This window comes from Mus caroli, unplaced genomic scaffold (assembly GCF_978045245.1).
Source record: "Mus caroli unplaced genomic scaffold, Mus_caroli_1 scaffold_2, whole genome shotgun sequence".
Taxonomy (NCBI): domain Eukaryota; kingdom Metazoa; phylum Chordata; class Mammalia; order Rodentia; family Muridae; genus Mus; species Mus caroli.
In genome coordinates this window covers 61140507-61155143 of record NW_028227257.1, presented here as the reverse complement: position 1 = coordinate 61155143, position 14637 = coordinate 61140507, and the positions used below count along the sequence as shown (strand labels likewise).

Genomic DNA, 14637 nt, shown 5'->3' with positions numbered 1-14637 from the left:
AACTGTTTTGTTCGTCTTTGCTTTTTAGGGAACCAATCAGAATGAGTCGGTTGAAGAATGTTGACCTGTCTACTTCTAGATGAGGGCGTGGACCAGCTAGTTGTGAACTCGCCGCCCTCTCTTGGGCATCAGGCTCAGGGATCGACGTTTCTGTGCCTCAGGTGTTACCCTGTGATCTGCGCGTGCTCCCAAGACTCCCTGCAGGAGGAACAGGTTCCGCGCCTTTACAGCCAGAGGACTGGCACCCAGCCAAGAGTGCAGATGATGCACAGACTTAATTTGCAGGGCCATAGGCATGCAAGGACCCGCAGCCACACTTGAAAATGACAGACCCCAGGACGCAGAACTGCCCAGGACCTGACACTCGCGTCTAGCCTCGCCTCGTGCCCTTAAGTTCTCAAGGCACGCGTCCTGGTGAGGACACGCAGTCCCCGCTTCCCTTTGGTCCGCAGCGCAGTTTTCGCTCTGCTACGTTGTAGGGACAGGCTGAAACCGACTGGCATCCGCCGGACTTTGGAGCCTGAGCATGGAGGTATTGCAGGAAGAGGGCAAAGGGGCGACAGGCACCCTGGACGCCATGGCCACAACTGCTAGTGAAGTCCGCGGGGACACGCCCGCTTCCAGGTCTCTGGGGCGGCGGGATTGCGGCGCGCGCTCCTGATTGGCTCGTGCAGTGTCCGCACGGCTGCCAAGCGCCGCCCGCGGACAGAGCAGGGAGTAACGGGACTGTGGTCGCGGGCAGCCCCAGCCACGCACCATGCCCTATCTGCTCATCAGCACTCAGATCCGTATGGTGAGTACCTGGAGTGGGTAACTGCGACAACCACTCTAAGAGACTTCCCTGATGGTCCCGCAACCAACCTACCACGCCCCTGCGGCGCGGACACCAGGCAGGGTCAGGCGACTGGGTGGGCAGGGAGTTCCGCGGGGATACCCACGACCCGCTTCACCAGCGCTGCAGCCAGGGCCCGCACGCCAAACGCTAAGCTGCGCGCACAGCGGCTCACCTGTAGCCCCCTCCAGGCAGGGCTCCTTCTGAAGCGGAGAGAACTCGGGCTAGAGGTGGAAAGCACCACGCGGGGGTCTGAGTTCACGCTTCTCTAGGTGAAGTTTCCGGGGGGCGTGGGAGGGAGGTGGTACTGGCTGCTTTATAAGTCTCCTCAAATCCCCTTTCAAAGGATACCTGATGTCCCCTCCCACAGCTAAACAGCTGGGCGCGCTACCCCACCCTATTCCAATGCCCAGCGGTGGGCACAAATCTAGCTCCCAGGGGATAGATAGCCAGGAGTAGTGGGCTCAGCATGAAACAGGAGAGGTCTTGACAATACCCAAAGGGCCGTGAAAACCTGTTCAGTTGTTGAAATCTAGATTGCTGGGCACTTTCACCTCTCTTCTTCCTCAATTTTTAAAAATTCTTTCCAAGTTTTCTTTCTTTCATTTTTTAGAGTTTTATTTATTTATTTTATGTATATGGGTATACTGTAGCTGTACAGATGGTTATGAGCCTTCATGTGGTTGTTGGGAATTGAATTTAGGACCTCTGCTTGCGCCAGTCAACCCTGCTCACTCAAGCCCAGAGATTTATTTATTATAAATCAGTACACTGTAGCTGTATTCAGATGCACCAGAAGAGGGTGTCAGATTTCATTGCAGGTGGTTGCGAACTACCATGTGAGATTTGAACTCAGGACCTTTGGAAGAGCAGTCAGTGCTCTTACATGCTGAGCCATCTCACTAGCCCTCTTTCCAAGTTTTGTGTATGTGTGTGACAGGGTCTCATGTAACACAGACTGGCCTCAGTTTGTTATGTATTGGAGGCTAGCCTTGCTTCCCAATTACTGGGATTATAGGCATGTCCCACCAGGCATGTCCTACCTGGCTTGGTTCTCTTAAATTATGGAGGTTTTGTTGTCTGTTTGTCTGTCTGTCTGCCTGTTTGTTTCTTTTGGGGGAGTTCTTTGGGGGGCGGGAGTTCAAGACAGGATTTCCCTGTGTAGGCCCATCTGTCCTGGAACTATGTAGACCAAGTTGGCCTCGAACTCAAGAGATCCACCTGCCTCTGTCTCCCGAATACTGACATCAAAGGTGTGCTCCATCACCGGCTTGCCACATTGTATTGTGTCTTTTCTGCCTTTAGGCTGTTATGAGTAGTTCTGCTAGGAACATATGTTTTTCTTGTTGGTTTGTTTCTTATTTTGGTGTCAGTTGTAACTTGGGAGGTTTACCTGCCTCTGTACAAAATTTTATGTGGATACATGTTCTCATTTCCTTCATTCTCCAAGTGATGCCAATACACAGGAAACCTGGCTGGTAGTACCTGGCTTGAAAGCACTAATAGGCAGTGTTCAGAGGCAACAAGGCAGCCTTTTGGGAAGTCAGGAAGGACCCACTGTGCTCCCCTCTCAGTTGTGTTCCACCTTAACTGACCTTCATTACCACCTCCCCTTCACCTAGAGCTTCCTGGGGCCAGTGGGGAGGGGAAGAGAAGTGGAACTGTGCACATCTGTCTGCCACCCAGCTAAGCAGCTACTATGGCTTTCCTTGCAGGAGGTGGGCCCCACCATGGTGGGTGATGAACACTCGGATCCAGAGCTGATGCAGCACCTGGGGGCCTCCAAGAGAAGTGTCTTGGGAAACAACTTGTAAGTAGTGGCATCCTTGCACACTTTCTTTTCTCCCTGGCAGGGTCCTCTTCTGCTTTCCCCTTCATACAGCCATCAAGCCCAGAGGGCAACAGCCCCTGGAGGGCTTGCTCATCCTCAGGCCCCCACAGATCACCAGAGAGAGTTTCCCGGCCTTTCTCCACAAACAGCTTATCCTTAGTGGAAGTCTGGGGCAGCCTGTCCCAGGGGCTCTGGAAACCAACTGTTCTTGCCTTGTCCTCCCCGCTCAAAATTGGGTCCCATCAACAAAGACAAGCTTCACCTTGAAGGCCTAGCTGAGTGACAGAGCCCAGCCCCAAAAACAGGACACCTGGGTCCTCTTTTGAGCTCCTGGCTGCCAAGGCACTTGGCCCCTTCCCCTCAGGCTCCTTCCCATCATCTCTGTGGCTAAACACGACTGCTTCCCTTTCTGCTTCCTCACCCTGTCTTAGTGTTCTACTGCTGTGGAGAGACGCCATGACCAAGCAGAGTTAGAGGTTTAGTCCATGACAGACATGGTGGGGAGAATGGCAGCAGGCAGACAGGCTCTGGGGCAGGAGCTGAGAGCTTTATATCCTGATCTGCAGGCAGCAGGAGAGAGAGAAGTGGGGGGAGAGGGAGAGAGAGAGAGAGAGTGTGAAAGAGAAAGAGAGAGAGAGAGAGAGAGAAAGAGAGAGAGAGAGAAACTGGGCCTGGCATGTAGTACTTTTGAAACCTCAAAGCCCATACCCAGTGACTCATTTCCTCCAAGGTCACACCTCCCAGTCCTTCTAATCCAGTTCTCAACCTTCCTAGTGCTGAGACCCTTTAATACAGTTCCTCATGTTGTGATGACCCCAACCATAAAATTATTCTGTTGCTACTTCATAATTGTAATTTCACTGCACTTATGAATCATAATGTAAATATCTGATATGCAGTGTATCTGAGACCCCAGTGAAAGGGTCATTTGACACCCCCCAGGGGTCATGACCTACAGGTTGGAACTACTGTTCTAATTCTTCTCAGATAGTTCCATTCCCTGGTAACTAAGCATTCACATATATGAGCCTATAGGGCGGGCTATTTTCACTGGAGCCATCAAACAACTTAAAAAAGAAAGCACTTATTTGGGGGCTTGCATTGAGTGAGCCCATAACCAAAATGGCAGGGAGCATGGCAGCATAACACTGGGTCAGGAGCTGAGGACTTATCTAATCTACACACAGAAGGTAGACACTAGGCCTGGTATAACACTGGGTCAGGAGCTGAGGACTTATCTAATCCACACACAGAAGGTAGACACTAGGCCTGGTATAACACTGGGTCAGGAGCTGAGGACTTATCTAATCTACACACAGAAGGTAGACACTAGGCCTGGTATAACACTGGGTCAGGAGCTGAGGACTTATCTAATCTACACACAGAAGGTAGACACTAGGCCTGGTATGGCCTTTTCAGAGTTAAAAGCCCACCCCCAGAGACACACCTCCAACAAGGCCACACCTTTTAATCCTTTCCAAAGCAGTTTCACCAATTAGGGACCAAGCATTCAAACATAGGAGCCTGTAGGGTGATTCTTGTTCAAACCACCATACCCTCCCTACTATTGCGGGAGAAGCACCGAGTGGGTTCACAGATCCTGAGAACTGTCAGAGACCCAAGTGCAAGAAGGGAAGAGAGAGCCAGACAGTGGTGGCGCACGCCTTTAATCCCAGCACTTGGGAGGCAGAGGCAGGCGGATTTCTGAGTTTGAGGACAGTTTGGTCTACAGAGGGAGTTCCAGGACAGCTAGGACTGCACAGAGAAACCCTGTCTCGAAAAACCAGGAAAAAAAAGGGGGGGTTGGGGGAAGAGAGGAGACAAACAGATCCCAACCCCTTGGTCAAGGCACAGAGGAGCCACTGGCATCTCTTGCCATTAGACATTTGCTTCAAGATGCCAAGCTTGGGGTTTGGGCCCCTTATCTGCTTCATGCTCTTTACAAACCCAGGCGAATCAAACTTTCTCTGTGACAGCAAATGGCAGATGGATCCAGGCGCTACCCGTATCTGCAGCTCCAGGATTGCAGGACAACCAGAGCCACAGAGGGCAGGCTACTCAGAGAAGACTAACATCACTCAGCAGTTGCAAGGCTCCCCTGGGGCCTGCTACTCAAGGCAGGCAGAGCTGACCAGCCTGTTCTCACATGTGTCCTCAGGAAGAGTAATGGTGTTTTCCTCACACTGCTGAGAGAAAACAAGTGTGGAGCAAGGAACAGGACAGGGGCTGTGCACTTCGCCTGGCCTGGCACTGAGTAGACGATAGCTTCGTATGGGTGCTTGCCCCGTATGACCTCATGACACTTTCCTGGTCTCTTTCCAGTTACGAATACTACGTCAACGACCCTCCTCGCATAGTACTGGACAAGCTGGAATGCAAGGGCTTCCGGGTGCTGAGCATGACAGGGGTGGGCCAGACGCTGGTGTGGTGTCTGCACAAGGAATGACCTGCTTGAGCTGACCTGTGCACAGAGACCGCCATGTGCCCTGCCCACATCCTTGCATCACTGTTTGCGCTGCCTATCTCTTTCCAAATTGTCAACTCCCTTGCCCAACACTGGTGGGCTGTGAACAGCCTCAGGGACCTCTCTCCAGCTGGTTGGGCACAGCAGGTTCTTGCCCTGGAGCTTTCAGCTTCCCCCAGCTAGGCCTGACCCTGGCTCTTGCTGTAGGCCACGTGCTGAAGGCAAGCCAACCTGAGGACAGTCCCTGGATCCTACACAGCTAATCCAAGCCAATAAAGGGCTCTCACAAGTGGTTGTTCCTCAGTTCTGTTGTGCAGTGACTCTTGAGATGCACCATTCTCTACTGCCTATCCCCATCCATGGAAGAAGCCCTTGCAGATAGAGCCCAGCCCAAGGGGAAGAAAAGTAGACTGTTTTTAAAAAAGTTTATTGGTGATGATTCAGAAAGGGTGTGGGGTGGGAAGGCTGGAGCCGGGGCTACGTGGGCTGCCCCTCATCTTCCTGCTGCATCTGGGCGATCAGCTGCTGGCGCTCAGCTGCCTGGCGCATGCGCATCATAACAAGACTCTCATAGTCCCTTTCTGACAGCACTGAGCCCTGGGGACAGAAGAGACAGGAGTTAGGACATGAGGGTACAGCTCCACAGATTACAGACTCAGTATGGGGCCAAGACAGAGCCAAGTCTAAAAGCAAAGGAGGGAAGGGCAGAGGAAGGGAAGGACCCAGACATCTTGGATTCCAGCTCCTCCAGGAACCTTCAGAGAAAGCAGGCCTGTGCCCCCCAGGCTGCTTCTCCATCAGCTCCCTGCAAGCTCCCCACAAACTCCCTTTACCCAGGACACACAGCTTCCCATATCCTGCTCTAGTAGAGTCCTTCCTTGTCAATCACTCTCCCTGTGCTGGCCTGGCCCTCCCCCTTCATTTCCTCTCCGCCCTTTATCTCTTTCCCTCCGCCCATGGCTTCTGCCTGGCAGGTTTCCAACAGAGGATGTTTGTGGTGCTGGGATCCCCAGGCTCTGCTGGACACAGACCGGCCCTCGTGGTCTGGCTTCTGCTGAGGATACAAAAGGGGGCCCTGACCCACACACGGCCTCAAAGGACCATAAATCTAGAAGAAGAGAAGAGCAAGCATGAGCCCAGCTTGCCTCATAAAGACACAGCGCAGGGCCCCTGGCTTTCTTTTATGATCTTGACAGCTGTGCAGGGGACTGAGGAAGACTACAATGAGCACGGCTGTGGGAAGTGAAGCAGCCTTAGGACAGAGCACTGTACTGCCAAGGCCACTGTCTGTCAAGGGCAGCAAGCACTATGAATCAGAGCAATTCCTCCCTCAGCACGGCTGGAGCTGTGATATCAGATGCGACTCTGATGGGTTGCCCACCTCTCTAATCAGCTGTGATCCTGTAGCTGATTAGAGGCTGGGAAACCCATCACAGTTGCATGGAGGCAAGCCAGATTAGGAGTTGCAAGCATGGTGTCCTGCAGGGGGCACCCCACACTGCTGCCCTCCCACAGAAGGCTTGGAAGTCAATGACCCAGGGAATAAGATGGGAGTGGCTGAGATTAGGCTGCCAGTCCCTGGTGCACTTGTTTGTAGTAAAGGTGTACAGATAAAGAGGAAGTGATATACAGCCTGGTCCCCTCCCCTTATTCCTCCCCTCTAGAAATAATACCCCTACCAGCCACCCTCCCTCCAACCACTGGCAACTCCTGGCAGCCTCACCGTCCTGGTCCCACCCATAAGAAGGTCCCCAAATGAGGCCCATGAGCCAGAGGGAAAGGCTGGGGCATCCTAGGAGCAGCAGGGCACTGGCTTCTGCTGGTGAAGAAGAAAGAAGGGCGCTGAGCAGCCATATTGATGTCTCAGCTGTGGGAGAGGGCAGTGCTCTTTCCCCAGGTTTATCTTGCTCGTCCAAGAAAACTTCAAGTCACCCCTGGCATGCCCCCAGCACCTTGGGAGGAGCGAGCCCTGTACAGGCATGGGGCTGTTCCCCGCTAACACACCCTCCACATCCTTCTCCACCATTCCTGTGGCCTGGCTAATGAGAGCTTGTCATCCATCCTGGGGGCTGAGTCACCCACACCAGCAGGTCTCCTCTCTTTCTTCCCTAGCAATTGTTCCAAAAGCTGCCTTTCAATTAGCACTACCTCCCTGGGCTCCTCCCAGAGACATCTGGGGCTAGGGAGCCAAGCAGGCCCACTGAGGTCACAGTGGCAGAGCACTGACTAGAAAGGAAGTAACCTGGTGACACACCAAGCAGGGCTGTCCCCAGACCAGTCCCCAGAGGAATCTGAAGCGTCCTACTGCCGTGGGGTGTTGGTCACAGCTGCCCCAATCCCAGCCTGTAGATGCTGCAATTACCTCAGAGCACGAAACCAGCTTCCCACCTGACTGAGTCAGCTGAAAACAAAACACATCTCTACCACACGCTGGCACAAACAGCCAAGCCACTAATCAGAGTCCCCAGATGCTGGCAGAGAGAGCACAGTCCTACACCGGCCAGGAGATCGAGACACATGCCAGGGACCAGCAGAGAGAGCTGCTGCCTGCCTGCCCACCAGCCCTCAGCCTTGTCCTGCCCTTCTGCCCTGTGAGTACTGCTACTTCCTTTGGGGTTTTCTACAGCCAGGCTCTCCAGGTGGGAGCTCGCAGTGCTGTCTCTGTCTCCTAGACAACCTTCCTCCTGCTAGTCTTCTCTCACCACCCAAGAGGCAAACAAGAGAAGGACCACCCTGAGCAGAAACGCACAGCCTCTGCTGCTAGCCCTTGAAGGGTGTCCCTCTGGTTCCTGGCATTCAGCACCCTAGCAAAAAGGTCACCTGCTGCTACTGAGCCCCTTTGTGGGGCTTCTCAGATGCCAGACCCACTAGATGACTCTCAGGAGCTCCATGGAGACCTGGCGGAAAGGCTCCTTCCGCAATGCCTCCTTTTTCAAGCGAATCACCCTGGGGCGGCCACGGAGACTGCAGCGACAGGGCAGCATACTTAGCCAGGCCAGCACTGCTGGTGGTGACCACGAGGAGTACAGCAACCGGGAAGTCATCCGAGAACTGCAAGGGAGGCCAGATGGACGGCGTCTGCCCTTGTGGGGGGATGAGCATCCCCGAGCCACCCTACTGGCCCCACCCAAGCCCCCACGCCTCTACCGAGAGAGCTCCAGCTGCCCCAACATTCTGGAGCCCCCAGCAAGCTACACAGCTGGCTACTCGGCCACCCTGCCTTCAGCAATCTCCCTGACAGGGCCGCTTCACCAGTGCTCAGAGGAGGGCCTTTCGGACACTCCCCACTTCCCGAGGACACCTACTCCGGACCTCAGTGACCCTTTCCTCTCCTTCAAAGTGGACCTGGGGCTCTCACTTCTGGAAGAAGTTCTGCAGATTCTAAAGGAGCAATTCCCAAGCGAGCCCCACTTCTAACCTGGTGAGGGTAGTGAGAACTGGGGTGACTGGAGGAGTGGCGCCTGTGGACCCAGGCGAGGAAGGTACAATGTGGACTAAAGAACAGGTGGGGACTGGAAGCCACAGTTCTCCCTGCCCTCTGGCTGCTGACCAATCCTTCAAGTCGCCCAAAGTGAAGGGGCAAAAGCCAGCTGGGAATGTATGGGAGTCACTTTCTGGCAGGAGTCCTGAAGGAAGCTGGAGAGACCAGGAAAAGGAAACTCCAACCTGCAACCACAGGAACCAGTCAGAGGTCAGTGGAGAGACAGGCGGCACAGGGGCGAGCCAGGAAATAGGACTCAGACTGGGCAGAGCAGCCTCTAAAGACCACGTCAACAGAAAGTCACAGGACAGTCTAACTGAGACGAAAGGAAAGTGGGGAGGTCGGAGAGGCAGGAATAACAAGTTACCACTTACTGCGCAGGACTGTTTAATGAAGGAAAAGCAAACTGAGAAGTCAGGTCCAGAGGCTGAGGAATGGCTCAGTGGATACAGTGCTTGCTATGCAAGCAGGAGGGCCTGAGTTTAGACCTCCAGTACCCGAGTATAAAAGGCAGGCAGGGATGCTTGCCCATCTGGAATGCTGGTGCTCAGGATGGAGAAGCTAGGGATCCCAGGGGCAGCTGGATGGTTAGGTTGCCAAATTGGCACAGTCCAGGCCCAGCAAGAGAGACTGCCTCAGAAAATAAAACACAGAGAACAATTGAGAAAAACATCTGAAATCAACCTGTGACCTCCACTTCACATACACAGATACACACAGACACACACACACACAGAGACTCACAGACACACAGACACACCATCCAGACACAAACACTAAAAAAATTTCAGTTATTTTTCATCCTAGCAAATTTTTATTTGTTTGTTTTTGAGATGAAGTCTCATATGTAGTGAGGGTGGCCTTGAACTTCTGATCCTCCCACCTCCACCTCCGGAGCCTGGGATTACTCGTGTGTGTGTGTGTGTGTGTGTGTGTGTGTGTGTGTGAGAGAGAGAGAGAGAGAGATCAAACCCAGGTTTTTTTATTAGACACTGGGGATCAAATCCAGGGTTTCATGTATGCTAAGCAAGTACTCTACCTAAATGAGTCACATGCCAGCCACATTTTAAAGATGTTTTTAAAAATTATTCTTAGCCGGGCGTGGTGGCGCACGCCTTTAATCCCAGCACTCGGGAGGCAGAGGCAGGCGGATTTCTGAGTTCGAGGCCAGCCTGGTCTACAGAGTGAGTTCCAGAACAGCCAGGGCTACACAGAGAAACCCTGTCTCAAAAAACCAAAAAAAAAAAAAAAAAAAAAAAATCTTAATTATGTGTGTGTTTGTGTGTGTGTGCACACACACAAACAAGTATATACAGGTACATGCAGAGGGCAAAGGTGTTGAATGCCCCTGGAGCTAGAGTTACAGGCAGTTGTGAGCCACCTGATGTGGGTGCTAGGAATTGAACTCAGGGCCTCTAGAAGAGCAGTATGTGTTCTTAATTGCTGAGCCATCTCCCCAGCCCACTTAGGCACATTTTAAATCAACAGCCACATCCGACTGATGGCTACTATACTGGATGACAGAGCATAAACACCGACACTGTTAGACCAAAGTCCCCTGGATGGCGCTGGCCAGACACAGTGTGTAACCATCAGAAGCTGGGTAAGGAAGGAAAGTTGCCAGCTCTAGGCTGCACATGAAGGAGGGGCTGACAGCAGGAGAGGTAGACAGGAAAATGCAGGGGAAAGGCCTAACATCATTAGCAAACACAGCATGAGACTCAAACTGCCCACAGATCTGTAAGCAAGCGATCCCAGTACTCAAGTGGAAGGAGCTCCTGGAACCAGCAGCTGCAAAGGAGTGCTCTGGGAACTTCCACAGGCACTGTACGTGGAGCCTCTGGGAAAGGCTGCAGGAACAGTACAGGGCTAACCAGATCAGAGAAAGGACAATGCAACACCAACAGGCTCCAGGATCCTCCTCCAGGCCCAAGACAGGGCAAGGCTACAAACTTGCTACTCCCCTGCCCTGTGGCTGGGTCACATCTGAATCCAGAGCCCAGAAGCACTGGACCATGTGGGTCTGGCCTCCAGGTCACTCAAGTGTGAAAGAAGGGTAAAGGAAGCTGTGACACACACTGCCTGACAAATCCACATCTGTGACATCTCTCTTTCCTGTTCCTGTGCAGAGGTACCCAGCTTCAAGCCTCCTCTGGAAACAGGAGGCAACCAATAAAGGTTTTTATAATATGTCCTACAGAGTATGGTCTTGGATGTGAAATGCTGAAACTTTCTAGTGGGGAATGAGGCTTCTTTTAAGCTAGGATCTTGTAGTGAGAACTTTGGTTTCTTTTTAAAAAGCACAGAAATCTGACTATGCTTTCACTTTAACCCCCCGTGGCATGGGGTTGCCCCGACTGTCCACAGCTGACTATGCCGCTTGTGCTCTAGCAGGGGCGTGGTTGTGCCAGCTGCAGATAGTTTCTGCAACTGTGTCACATTTGGAATTCTGGGGCCTTTTTAAAGAGTATATAGTATATATTCTGGGCCCCGAGAGGCATGGTGGTTTGTTAAGTAGTCTTGCACAAATAACAAACATTAAGGAAAAGAAATGCGCTATCCTGACTGACGAAGTCTCTTGGTGCCCCTAGTCAGGGATCTCTTTCCTTTCCTCTCTTCCCTTTTTTTCTCCATCTACTATTAGAGGGTTGAAAGGGTGGAAGAAAAGGGCTGGGGAAGGATGGAAGAAAAAACCCACAGAGTAGCAAAGGCAGCTACAGGATCCTGGGCTGACCTCTACACCATTTCATGTCCCTTCTCCATTAGGACCTGGGACACTGAGTGACAATGGCCACCATAGACTCAGATGTTTGAATGCTTGTCCCCAGTTGGTGGAACTGTTTGGAAAGAATTAGCAGGTGGAGCCCTGTGAGAGGAGGCATGTCACTGAGGTCAGGCTCTGAAGTTTCAGTTAGCTCTCTCCTTGCCCTGTGGTTATTTCAGCATGTAAGCTCTCAGCCACTATTCTAGTGTCCTGCCTACCTGCCTGCTGCCATGCTCCCTACAGTAATGGTCATGGACTCTACAACCTCTTGGAACCCCCCTAATTAAAGGCTTTCTAAGTTGCCTTGGTCCTGGTGACCAAACTGTCACAGCAATAGAAAGGTAACTAAGACTGACACACTCCCCCAAAGGCTCCGATCTCTCAGGCAGGCATCCTGATAACTCTCTGAGAAGCTGTGGACACGTGGACAGGTACGCAGGCGGTTTCAGAGAAGGGAAAAGCTCCTGCCCCAAAGCAATCGTCCCTCCAACAGGAGCGAAAGGCGTCCATGCTCCAACCTCTGCAGTCAGGCTAAAAAACTGGACCAAGGAGGGCGGAGTGAACAAGTCATGGTGTTCTAGGGACTGCGAGGCTGCCCCAGGCCCACTGTCGCTAGAAAGCTAGCACTTCACAAGTGGGGTTCCAGATATAGCACCCCAGGTTCAACATGGGACTTGATGTTATTTCCTAGAGTCAGTTTGTGAGTGGGAAGTTGGAGACAGAGCTGGAAAACAGTTCTGGGAAAACCATTGCTCCAGCTGCTTGCCTTCTGCCTCTTCACCCAACACTGGGTTCCTAAACTAAAATCCTTCACACCATGCCCAAGAACAAAGTCCTCTTTGTACAGATTAGGGCTCCATCAGGAGACACACATGAAGGATAAGCAAAGGCCAACTTTTATGCAGCCTTGGAGGTGTACTTCAGTAGTAGAGAGTGGGTTAATTATGAGCGGGGCCCTGGGTTTGATCCCAATGCTAGAAAGGGGGGGAGAGGGCGGAGGAGAGCAAAAAAAGAGAAATAATGTAGGCTAGGGTCCTCTGGTACTCAGAGAGCAAAGGAATGAACAGGGAGTCAGCCTCCTGCCTGAGCTGGTGAACCCAGCCCACCCCCACCCCATTCTACTCTTATACAGACTTGGACAGACAGAGCATGAAAGTGGAGCACAAGAGGCCCAAGCAGACCCAGCTGGGTGACTCCTGACTTTTACCTTTGACAGTCCTGGGGGGCCAGGGTCCACTGTGCTCTGGGGCTGTCCCTCCAACCAGGAAACCTTCAGAGGGTTGTCAGCCAGGCCCACTTCATTTCTGACAGCCAGCTCCTGCCAAACAGAGTGTCCAGTCTCTGTCCCATCCAATCCAGGTCTAAGGGGCTCTTTCTAGCCCACAGAAAGACTAAAACCAGCATTCTAATCCTCTAAGCAGAGCTGAGCAACCTCAGCAACCTGCACACAGTGGTACACTAAAGTTCTGACCCAGTGGGAGTGTGGAGGAGATGCACCAGGGTGGGGAGGCCATGCTGGTGCAGGGTGGAAGGTGTGGTATGGAGCAGCCAGAATATAATTAGCCAGAGCATTTTCCCACCCAATCTTGAAACCAGGAGACCTTTGGGGGAGATTCAACTCTTAAGCTGGCCTAAAGATCCACTAGCAGTGTGGGTCACCCAATCAGGAGGACCCATTAAGTTGGGCTCCTACTCAGAATGACAGGACTGCCAGTGCCCCCAAGCTCCATACCCCACTCACCGCAGCTCTGACAGTTGCAAACTCCACTATGGCATTGCCTGCCTTCTTTCTGGAAAGTACCAGGTTGAGAACCTCCCCATACTGTGGGAACAAGAGAACCACAGTAAGTATAACTGGACATACAGCATAGCCCATTAGGCTACAGCCCAATTATTTCTAGGGACCCAGAGGAGCAAGACTGAAGAGGAAAAGAAGTTGTTTTCCTTTTCCACGGTACAAAGAACAGCAAAGGTGAGATGGGCAGAGCACTGAGCCCTAGGCTAGGCTAGCACACAGCCCAGCTGAGACCTAGGCTAGCACACAGCACAGCCATCTCAACCTCTGAAAGCAGGGATGCTGAGGGGATTTCATACCCGACAGCCACCTCTTCTCCCCCAGCACAGCCAGCTAAGGCTATGCTTCAAGGAAAGGGCTAGGCTGAGGCAGGGAATGAGAGCGGACCAGGGGGGTATATGATTACTCGATGATAGGAGCACTGGCCTAGGGCAGTCTCTAGACTTATCCACAGTTATGAGCCAGGAAGAAAGGTGATGTTCAGGGAATTGGGCTCTCTGGACTGAGAGACAGGAGGTGGCAGATGTCCCAGGAGCATACCTTCTGTAAAAGCCTCAGGAGGACATCTCTGGAGTAGCCACCTTGGGACTCATCCTCCTTCTTGCACTTCCACTTTAGCTACAAAGACAATATCAGCATCAGTCATACCGGACGCACAAGCGAGCCTGCCACTCTAAGCAGACGCCCTGCTGCTCTCCAGACTCTGGCAATTTAGACCGGCCAGGCCATGCTCCCTGTGGAAACGGAGAAGCAGCCTGATCAGTCTTGCTGATGCTGTGCACTATAAGTACCCATCTCAAATGGCTTTTGAGGATGCCCTGCCCACACCTGCCAACGTTACAGCCACTTGGTGTGGCGAGCTCTGAGAAGCAGACCTAGGGTCCGCCCGGTCCAGGCCCGGGATGTTGGACGGATGGGTAGTTACCCATAGGGAAGCACCCGTTCTTGCTGAGAGGTGCCGCACTGTGATCAGATACTACCCACTCACCTTTAGTTTGGGGGTTCCTTTGCCTTCAGTATTTTCTGTTCTTCCTAGAAAATATTGGGGAAAGAAGTAAAACTTCAGAGTTCAAGGTCTCCCAAAAGAGGTGGCCCCAAGCTGGAGGACTGCCCTATACAGGCTCTTCATGTCCAAGGGTAATGCCTGCCCTGTCCTGGTAAAGGGTCTCATGGGGAAGCTAGACTCCTGGGTAGCCTGTTCAGCCCCTTCAGGAAGGTCGCCTGTTAGTCTTGCAAATGAAAGCTAGGAACACATGCTAGGGTCTGAGGCAGCCACAGGCCGTTCAGCTCCTCGGAGGCCAGGTTCCCCAAGGCCTTTCCCTGATAGGGGGATGAAGGGGGAAAGGAGAATTGTGAAAAGGAGTGGGGGGATACAGAAAGGTAGGATAGAAGGTGGACCTACTAGTCTCAAATATTTTACATTAGTATGTACTATTATATACGGAAAGAAATTTATGGTTATTTTGTTCA

At 52.4% G+C, this 14637-nt stretch overlaps 3 protein-coding genes across 3 annotated transcripts in view; 2 read left to right on the top strand and 1 right to left on the bottom strand.

The window, feature by feature from the left end:
- Positions 1–573: 573 nt before the first annotated feature.
- Gchfr (GTP cyclohydrolase I feedback regulator) lies at positions 574–5430 on the top strand. Its single transcript, XM_021155757.3, has 3 exons — positions 574–793; positions 2548–2642; positions 4986–5430. The coding sequence occupies exons 1-3, from the start codon at positions 758–760 to the stop codon at positions 5107–5109; spliced, it is 255 nt and encodes an 84-aa protein (XP_021011416.1). The 5' UTR covers positions 574–757; the 3' UTR covers positions 5110–5430.
- Positions 5431–5551: 121 nt separating this feature from the next.
- The window catches only part of Dnajc17 (DnaJ heat shock protein family (Hsp40) member C17), a 36035-nt gene continuing 26949 nt past the window's right edge, over positions 5552–14637 (bottom strand). Inside the window, exons 7-11 of the mRNA XM_021156283.3 lie at positions 14156–14199; positions 13708–13785; positions 13114–13194; positions 12580–12690; positions 5552–5724 (exon numbers count right to left, since the gene is read on the bottom strand). Coding sequence (XP_021011942.1) covers positions 5605–5724; positions 12580–12690; positions 13114–13194; positions 13708–13785; positions 14156–14199 — 434 coding nt within the window. The 3' untranslated portion in view covers positions 5552–5604. The remainder of the gene's footprint in view (positions 5725–12579; positions 12691–13113; positions 13195–13707; positions 13786–14155; positions 14200–14637) is intronic.
- On the top strand, positions 7572–8613 carry CUNH15orf62 (chromosome unknown C15orf62 homolog). The gene has a single exon (XM_021156284.3). It carries the CDS (start codon positions 7999–8001, stop codon positions 8542–8544), a length of 546 nt encoding a protein of 181 aa, XP_021011943.1. The 5' UTR covers positions 7572–7998; the 3' UTR covers positions 8545–8613.

Bases quoted from the DNA above. Each gene is read 5' to 3' on its own strand.
- CUNH15orf62 (XM_021156284.3), top strand. From the start codon at position 7,999: ATGACTCTCAGGAGCTCCATGGAGACCTGGCGGAAAGGCTCCTTCCGC.
- Gchfr (XM_021155757.3), top strand. From the start codon at position 758: ATGCCCTATCTGCTCATCAGCACTCAGATCCGTATG. The intron at 794-2,547 runs GTGAGTACCTGG...CTTTCCTTGCAG, and splicing joins TCAGCACTCAGATCCGTATG to GAGGTGGGCCCCACCATGGT. The intron at 2,643-4,985 runs GTAAGTAGTGGC...GTCTCTTTCCAG, and splicing joins AGTGTCTTGGGAAACAACTT to TTACGAATACTACGTCAACG.